Genomic DNA, 9,297 nt, shown 5'->3' with positions numbered 1-9,297 from the left:
TGCATGTGACAAATAAAGAACCTTGAACTTAAACTTCAAAGCGTGTTTATGCAAACATTGTCGGGTCTGCCGTGGTACAATGGGACTTCTGCTCATGAACCTCAGTGCACAGCGTCTGCAAATCGGGGCTATACGAAGTCACCTCATCTTTACACAGAACTGTAAGCTGTCATCTGTGAGGCGCGAGTGGTGTTTGTTTTTTACCATAGTTCATGGTGGAGAATGGCTGCTCTGCTGAGTTTTGCTCTCTGTAGCCGTATGAATGGCAAACTACACTGATTAGCAGCGGCATAGGCACACTTAAAATTTCTTCCGAAATTTTCGCTTTCTAGTTCATCATATACTTTCTTTTTATACTTTCTTTTTCTTCCAACCCCCCCCCCCTTTTTTTTTTTTTTTTTAAACTGTTCGAAGTTTTTGTTAAGACTAATCTACCTCAGTCTCAGAGCAGTTAAGGTGATATGTAGATGTCGGATAATTAGCTTCTGTGTCCTTGTTGCTGCTTTGGAATGCACTTGATGATTGAATTAACGATTCATCTTCGATACTTGTGTCAACTTGTTTCTTTGACAGGCCACCAAAGATGCTGGGCAGATCGCTGGTCTGAGCATCCTGCGTGTGATTAACGAGCCAACTGCTGCTGCTCTGGCCTATGGCCTGGACAAGACCCAAGATAAGATGTGTGTAGACGACAAAAAACCACCTGATGTTTACTGCTATGCTTAGGAGTATCAGTACTTGCTAAGAAAGATGATAGATGATCCTGTACATAGAAGAATACAACTACTCGCTCTGTTGTTGTGTTAACTTCTATGAATGTGTTTCCAGTATTGCTGTGTATGATCTAGGTGGAGGTACGTTTGACATCTCAATCCTGGAGATCCAGAAGGGAGTTTTTGAGGTGAAGTCCACCAATGGTGACACCTTCCTTGGAGGAGAGGACTTTGATCAGCACCTCCTCAGACACATTGTCAAGGAGTTCAAGAGAGAGGTGGGTATTCTAACAGTCTTTAAGCCTTGATCTATTTGTGAAGTTTTGCGTTTTCAACCTGCGCTGTTTCTTTTCAGTCTGGTGTAGACCTGACGAAGGACAACATGGCTCTTCAGAGAGTCAGAGAGGCTGCGGAGAAGGCAAAGTGTGAGCTGTCCTCTTCACTGCAGGTACTCCTAGCTTTTATCCTCATGGGAAGCTAATGAGTTTGTGTAGTTGTATAAAAAGGTGACACTGAATGGCTGATGTATCACAGATGCTTTAGGGTGTTTTGATTTTGGTTGTACTGCTTGTCATCACATGTCTCAGTGCATGTTGTGTGCCAGCTCTCAGTCAGCTGTCCAGATAATCTGTGTCTGGCTCAGTGTTACAGTGCTGGTAGATGAAGCTCCTGGTTTTTTTTGCTTCAGTGCAGCAGGTTCTGTTTTAGAATCCGCTGCTGCTGTGCTGCTACAGGACTTGGCCCAGTGAGAGTGGACTGTCCTGATTCTGACCGCAGGCCAGGCCTAGTACAGGGTCACACAAAATGAACCACAGTGCTGAGTTAAAAGCATTTTGTAACTGTTTAAATACTCAGTGATTGTCCTTCTGTTTTACAGACTGACATCAACCTCCCCTACCTGACTATGGATGCCTCCGGTCCCAAACATCTTAACATGAAGCTAACCCGTGCTCAGTTTGAAGGTATTGTTGCTGACCTTATCCGCCGCACCGTGTCTCCTTGCCAGAAGGCCATGCAGGATGCTGAAGTGTCCAAGGGAGACATCGGAGAGGTGCTGCTGGTGGGAGGCATGACACGCATGCCCAAGGTACACAAGACAGATGTTTAAAACCACCAAAGTGCATGAAATAACTCAGGGTGCACATACTTTATACTTGTGGGACTAGATGGAGTAAACGAGTAAGTTCTGCAGCTTCCATGGCAACGAATAGTTAACAGTAGACAAAGTGGTACACACCACAAATGTGTGGTCTGGTTTGGGGACATAATGACATTTACAGTGGCTTGCAAAAGTATTCGGCCCCCTTGAACCTTTCCATATTTTGTCACATTACAGCCTCAAACATCAATCAATTTTATTAGAATTCCACATGAAAGACCAATACAAAGTGATGTACACGTGAGAAGTGGAACAAAAATCATACATGATTCCAAACATTTCTTTTACAAATAAATAACTGAAAAGTGGGGTGTGCATAATTATTCAGCCCCCTGAGTCAATACTTTGTAGAACCACCTTTTGCTTCAATTACAGCTGCCAGTCTTTTAGGGTATGTTTCTACCAGCTTTACACATCTAGAGACTGAAATCCTTGCCCATTCTTCTTTGCAAAACAGCTCCAGCTCAGTCAGATTAGATGGACAGTGTTTGTGAACAGCAGTTTTTGAGATCTTGCCACAGATTCTCAATTGGATTTAGATGTGGACTTTGACTGGGCCATTCTAACACATGGCTTTGTTTTTGTTTTTTTAAACCATTCCATTGTTGCCCTGGCTTTATGTTTAGGGTTGTTGTCCTGCTGGAAGGTGAACCTCCACCCCAGTCTCAAGTCTTTTGCAGACTCCAAGAGGTTTTCTTCCAAGATTGCCCTGTATTTGGCTCCATCCATCTTCCCATCAACTCTGACCAGCTTCCCTGTCCCTGCTGAAGAGAAGCACCCCCAGAGCATGATGCTGCCACCACCATATTTGACAGTGGGGATTGTTGTGTTCAGAGTGATGTGCAGTGTTAGTTTTCCGCCACACATAGCATTTTACATTTTGGACAGAAAGTTCCATTTTGGTCTCATCTGACCAGAGCAGCTTCTTCCACATGTTTGCCGTGTCCCCCACATGGCTTGTCGCAAACTGCAAAGTGGACTTCTTATGGTTTTCTGTTAACAATGGCTTTCTTCTTGCCACTCTTCCATAAAGGCCAACTTTGTGCAGTGCACGACTAATAGTTGTCCTATGGACAGATTCCCCCACCTGAGCTGTAGATCTCTGCAGCTCGTCCAGAGTCACCATGGGCCTCTTGGCTGCATTTCTGATCAGCGATCTCCTTGTTCGGCCTGTGAGTTTAGGTGGACGGCCTTGTCTTGGTAGGTTTACAGTTGTGCCATACTCCTTCCATTTCTTAATGATCACTTGAACAGTGCTCCATGGGATGTTCAAGGCTTGGGAAATCTTTTTGTAACCTAAGCCTGCTTTAAATTTCTTAATAACTTTATCCCTGACCTGTCTGGTGTGTTCTTTGGACTTCATGGTGTTGTTGCTCCCAATATTCTCTTAGACAACCTCTGAGGCCGTCAAAGAGCAGCTGTATTTGTACTAGGGCTGCCACAAACGATTATTTTGATAGTTGACTAGTCACCAATTATTTTAGTCGACTAATCAGATCATGCATCCATCCATTAAAACGTACATCTTATTGCACCAGCATGCATCTACTCTTATGTAACTATCATTAGCTTACAGCTTTAAGTGTTTAACGTATGTGCTAACTAAAAATAAAGACAAGGTGATAGTTTATTAAATTTTAATGAAATTTGCAGATTGTTTCGGTGAAGTTTAAACTCCTTGCTATCTAAAATATAACAGGACACCGGAGTATATTCTCGAGCATTTCACACTTCTGATAATCAGTTGTCTTCTTGACGTTTATTCAGTTGTGTAAAAACTAAAACTTCAATCTCAGCCAAACCGATTTACTCAGGAACAAATAAAATACTAAAAAAAGCCAAACAAAATTTTAAGTTATTTGAGTGACTTATATATGTTTTACCTGAGTAGCGAAAGACGGCAGTGGGTTTGAAAACGATTTGCCGGGAGTCCGGTGTTCTCACGGGCTCTAGTGAGCCTTGCCCCCGACTAGCTATCGAGCTAGTGGGTAACAGACGTCTCCGAAAACGTCAGAACGCCTTTGAAAATATGTGGTGTCTTGATAAACTGAGCAGATATTTGAGGTTTATACAGCTACATTCTCACCTGAAAATATGTTAAACGTTTATTTTGTGACCCAGAAAGAATAATAAGAGTAATATTAAAACTAACTAGCTGCCGCCATTGTTGTAAACTGAACTGAGCTGCGCTATGAATTCTGGGACACAGCTTCTTCTTCGGGTTTAACGGTAGCTGGCATCTATGTACATGCAGTGCTGCAATCTTTTGTTTCAGTCTGTTATTACACTCTTAAATCCTACTACTTATTCCTGCGTCTTTTGTGATCTTACAAAGCTTCGAACGACGCGTCGACTATTAAATCAGTCATCGACGATTTTGATAGTCGACGTAATCGTGACTAGTCGACTAATCGTGGCAGCCCTAATTTGTACTGACATTAGATTATACATAGGTACACTCTATTTAGTCATTAGCACTCATCAGGCAATGTCTATGGGCAACTGACTGCACTCAGACCAAAGGGGGCTGAATAATTACACACACACACACACCACTTTTCAGTTATTTATTTGTAAAAAATGTTTGGAATCATGTATGATTTTTGTTCCACTTCTCAAGTGTACACCACTTTGTGTTGGTCTTTCACGTGGAATTCCAATAAAATTGATTCATGTTTGAGGCTGTAATGTGACAAAATGTGGAAAAGTTCAAGGGCGCCGAATACTTTTGCAAACCACTGTATACATTGCAAACAGGTGTATTTTTTTTCGTAGTTGAGCTAACATGCAGTGCACTTCAGTTTTCGGCAGCTTGACAGTTGAATTGTTGGCTCATTACTGGCTCATTAACTTTGACGTGATCTCTATCTGCACAACCCTAGTGCACAGACAATAAGAAGAACATAGATTTGTACAGTGCTTTTACAAAAGAGTAAAACAATGTTTTCTGCATTTTGAATATGATTTTTATAATGCTGATTTTAATGCATGCATAACTCGTAATTAACACCCCCCACCACATCCGCCCTGCAGGTTCAGCAGACAGTCCAGGATCTGTTTGGCCGAGCCCCCAGCAAGTCTGTGAACCCTGATGAAGCTGTCGCTATTGGGGCAGCCATCCAGGGTGGCGTTCTGGCTGGCGATGTAACCGATGTGCTGCTTTTGGATGTGACTCCACTGTCGCTGGGTATCGAGACGCTGGGTGGTGTCTTTACCAAACTCATCAATAGGAACACCACAATTCCCACCAAGAAGAGCCAGGTATTTAAAGCAGGACTGCAGTCCCACAGTCTCAGTGAAGCCCCATGTGATCTACAGTGTCACATGTTCCCCTCCAGGTGTTCTCCACAGCAGCTGATGGACAGACTCAGGTGGAGATCAAAGTGTGCCAGGGTGAGAGAGAGATGGCGACAGACAACAAGTTGCTGGGTCAGTTTACTCTGGTAGGAATCCCTCCAGCCCCTCGTGGAGTCCCTCAGATCGAGGTCACATTCGACATCGACGCCAACGGCATCGTCCATGTGTCGGCCAAGGACAAAGGCACAGGCCGCGAGCAGCAGAGTCAGTGCACACAGTAAACCAGTCTGAAAGCTGAGAACTTTGTTTTTTTTCCCACTTCGTGTGTTAGCAAGTCAAGCTAAAAGACATTTCAAACTGCTGAAAATAATCTGCATTTTTAGATAAATGTTAACACTTAACTTGGTTGACTTTTACAGTTGTTGTTAAGACAGACTAGATAGGGAGGTTAATATTTATGCATGTTGCTGTAATCACTTGGCCCTTACTCAGTCTTGTTTCAGACAACTGTTTGTTTTTGTTTTTTTACCTGCATTACGACTCTGTTTGAATTGGTATCTGTAAAAGTCAAAGTGCACATATAAATATCTCATTTCCTCCTTTACAGTTGTGATCCAGTCATCAGGAGGTCTCAGTAAAGATGACATTGAGAATATGATCAAGAATGCTGAGAAGTATGCAGAGGAGGACCGGAGGAGGAAGGTAACAGTCAAACTGTAAAGACAAAAGTCGGGGGTGAAATCTCACCGTCTTGATTGATGGGCACTTTATTGTCATCATAACTCAGTGCAACACAGAAAATGTTCATCTTAAAACACAGAAATCAGTTCACACTTATTTATACAAGGCTCATTCCTAATGGGTCATCTCAAGACACTTTATGTTGAACAGACTTGAAACTAGCTGCAAACAAAGGACTCAATGCCGTTTCACCCACAGTTACATCTGTTCAGTTGGTTTACAGGCATTTCCACATTGGCTTTTTAGGCCTAGAAGTTGCACGTCTTACACACAGATGATGGTTCACCACTGTGTTGTCTGTGGTTTTAGTATCTGGTAAATACTGAGTTGTCTTGCTGCAGGACCGTGTGGAAGCTGTCAACATGGCTGAGGGCATCATCCATGACACAGAATCCAAGATGGAAGAGTTCAAAGACCAGCTCCCTGCTGATGAGGTAATGCTCTAAACTTTGTTGTAATTTACTGAGATTAAGTTAATGTTTTGTGCTTGATTTTTGTCTTATTTTTTCCCCCCTATTTTTGTGAAATCAGTGCACCAAGCTGAAGGAGGAGATTTCAAAGGTCAGGAATCTGTTGACCAATAAGGACTCTGAGACAGGCGAGAACATCAAGCAGGCCGCAACCAACTTGCAGCAGGCATCACTCAAACTGTTTGAAATGGCCTACAAGAAGGTAGGCCTTGAAACTGTGTATATCAGTGTGTGCTGTACTGTAAAAGTCTTGACCAGACCCTCATTTTACTACATTTTGCTTCCAAGAATCTTTTGAATCAGAAAAATGCTAACTGTAAAAGGAATAAGAATATTTTTGTACAAACAAGTTGACTACCAAAGAGCTATTTGCTGAAAACGAGGCATATCTTAGAATGTGAAATTTCCATAAAAATTTGGGAAAACTAGAGGTGAACAAACCCAAAAGAAGTAAAAGGTCACACAGATTAAAGCGGTTTTGTAAAATTCTGCTCAGTGTTTGTGAAAGTCTTTAATTCCTTTTGTTCCTGCAGATGGCAGCAGAGCGAGATAGCAGCAGCAGTTCCAGTTCTTCAGAAGGAGAGAAGAAAGAAGGCCAACAGTAGATCTTATTAGTACTTGGCTGTCATGAGACCATGACCATGACAGCAGAGGACTGTTGGGCTTGTGTGGTGGACTAGGCGGAAGGATGATCGCCAGAGTCATTCTTGCATAACACAACATTCTACTGTGTTTTGGCAGTAAAATAGAAAAGATAAATGTCAGTGTATGTTCCTCCATGTCCCATGATATCCTATTTCTAATTTAACTGTCTGGAACAAAAAGTTGTTTATTTTTACAAAGATGTTAATTTCCATTCTGAGGTAGTGAAACATTTTCTTGTTGAAGATATCACATTTCTTTTGTTCAGTTTCGGAAAGCGGGATGCTCGTTCATAGCACTTATTTGTACCGGTTGACTCTGAGAGGTGTGGTACAGAGGATGTACAACTGCAGAGTGCTGAATAAGAAAAGTCTCCTTTTGGTGTACTCTATTAACATCTCGGAGGCTGCCAGTCCCCCTCTCTGTTATCCTGAGTGCACTCCATTGACTTGCATTCATTTAGTCTCTTGTAAGAACTGGTTTGTGATCATGTGGTCACATTTTCTGGCATCACGCCAATTCCTTAAAAAGTAAATTCAAAGTATGTCTGTGAGATGAGAATTTTAAGAATATAATAAGTATGTGAGAAACTCCCTTTTGGCTCTTAAAAATGCACTTCTTTGGTCACCTTAAACCGAGCATGGGTTGAACTCAACACAGCACATGATGGGACAGCTAACTAGATGACATCATGGTTCACTTCTGACAGACAACAGGAGAAAGAAGAGTCATGCATGAGGAGTGTGGAGCAACTGTGTCATTCATTGACGGCCAGAAACTGCTCTGTGTACAGTGACTTGCTGTGTTGAGCACTCTACTTTAAAAAGAAGCATGAAGTAGTGTATTGAATTGAAAGTTCTGTTTATTGTGAGAGTATGGGATGGGTGATTATATTAATGAAGTGAAAACTGAGAATCATAGTAACTTGCCTTTTTCTTTTTTTTTTAAATAAAAAAATATGAAATATGTGAGTGTTGTGGGTTTTTTTCTTTTCTTTTCTTCATGTGTTTTATTCTTTCTAGTATTTCAAAAACTTCCTGATTTTATTTTCTTGCGCATTTGTGATACTTGCTTGTTTCAGATAATGAAACTTTAATATTGGACAAAGACTGTGTGAGCAAAGAAATCAGTTTTTGAAAAAACCGTGCCATTAAGGGAGAAAAGAGAGCCAGGTAGGCTTGGTTCTATGCGTTAAAGTTGTTGCTCCAGAAAGTTCCCTGCTTACCAGCAAAAACCGCAATCAAGCATTAGTGATGACTATCAATGAGCCTTTCACTGTGAAGGAATTTTGGACCACCCTTCTTTACAGAATTGTTTTAATTCAGCATGAGTTGCCTGTTTAAGGGATGCGTCCCAATAGGCTTTAAGTTCAGACTTTTGAGTAGGCTCAAAACTAAGAATCCTTTGGGTTCTTTTTTTTTTTTTTTTGTTTTTTTTTTTAGCCTTTCAGAAATGGACTTGTTTGGTGTATTTGAGATCATTGTATTTCTGTATAATCCAAGCGTTCTGGATTCATAACCCGGTCTGTCGCGCACAAAAGGTTGGGGACTGCTGCACTAAAGGATGTTGGACCTTTATGCCAACCTCTTAGTTCTTGGTGAGAAATATGCCTGAGTAGCTCACTGGAGATCATTTTATAGGGCTCTGACAGTGTTTCCCATGTTCCTACTTGCACAAGAAATCATCTACAGGATGCCCTTCTGCAACCCTGTTGCAGGATGCCCTTCTGCAACCCTGTTGCAGAAGGCCCTTCTGCAACAGGGTTGTTATGGCCCATCTTTCTGTATCTCCTCCACACTCCTGAGACTGTGCTAGGAAACACTGCGAACCTTCTCGTGATGGCTTGTATTGATGTGCCACCCTGGAGGAGCTGGACTACTTATGCAACTGGAATGGGATGCACTGTCAAAAAAAAAAGTAAAACTAGTGAAAAATCAGCCCTTGACCACCACTTTATTCCCACAGCATTACAACTGAATGCACAATTGTGAGAATACGTGTATTTGCTTAGGAAATACATATTTAACTAATTTCACTTGGTCAACCCAGTGAAAAGTCATGTTTTCAAGCTTTTTTCCATGATGTTGGATGAAATAACTGAGACATTTACAATAAATTAGTTACCATTTTGTGTTTGATGAGCTAACGTGTTCAAAAAATAATTCTTTGTGCATAATCCCCTAACATGTTTGTAGAGGCTAAGCCTACGCTTGAAGCCACTGAGGTGGTCGTTAACGGGGGTGACGCGATGTCACTGGTATGCATGAATTAAGTT

The 9,297-nt window shown here is 41.7% G+C and overlaps 1 protein-coding gene across 1 annotated transcript in view; it reads left to right on the top strand.

Moving 5' to 3' along the window:
• hspa9 (heat shock protein 9) overlaps window positions 1-7,990 on the top strand; it is a 30,638-nt gene extending 22,648 nt beyond the window's left edge. The window contains exons 7-16 of the mRNA XM_005952667.2: window positions 574-680; window positions 829-991; window positions 1,069-1,161; window positions 1,591-1,800; window positions 4,906-5,133; window positions 5,211-5,433; window positions 5,777-5,871; window positions 6,252-6,344; window positions 6,442-6,582; window positions 6,914-7,990. Of these exons, the coding sequence (XP_005952729.1) occupies window positions 574-680; window positions 829-991; window positions 1,069-1,161; window positions 1,591-1,800; window positions 4,906-5,133; window positions 5,211-5,433; window positions 5,777-5,871; window positions 6,252-6,344; window positions 6,442-6,582; window positions 6,914-6,985 (1,425 nt within the window). The 3' untranslated portion in view covers window positions 6,986-7,990. The remainder of the gene's footprint in view (window positions 1-573; window positions 681-828; window positions 992-1,068; window positions 1,162-1,590; window positions 1,801-4,905; window positions 5,134-5,210; window positions 5,434-5,776; window positions 5,872-6,251; window positions 6,345-6,441; window positions 6,583-6,913) is intronic.
• Window positions 7,991-9,297: the final 1,307 nt, after the last annotated feature.

This window comes from Haplochromis burtoni, unplaced genomic scaffold (assembly GCF_018398535.1).
Source record: "Haplochromis burtoni strain Fernald_Lab_line unplaced genomic scaffold, NCSU_Asbu1 Contig_1609, whole genome shotgun sequence".
NCBI classification, from domain to species: domain Eukaryota; kingdom Metazoa; phylum Chordata; class Actinopteri; order Cichliformes; family Cichlidae; genus Haplochromis; species Haplochromis burtoni.
This window is presented reverse-complemented; position numbering and strand designations above follow the sequence as displayed.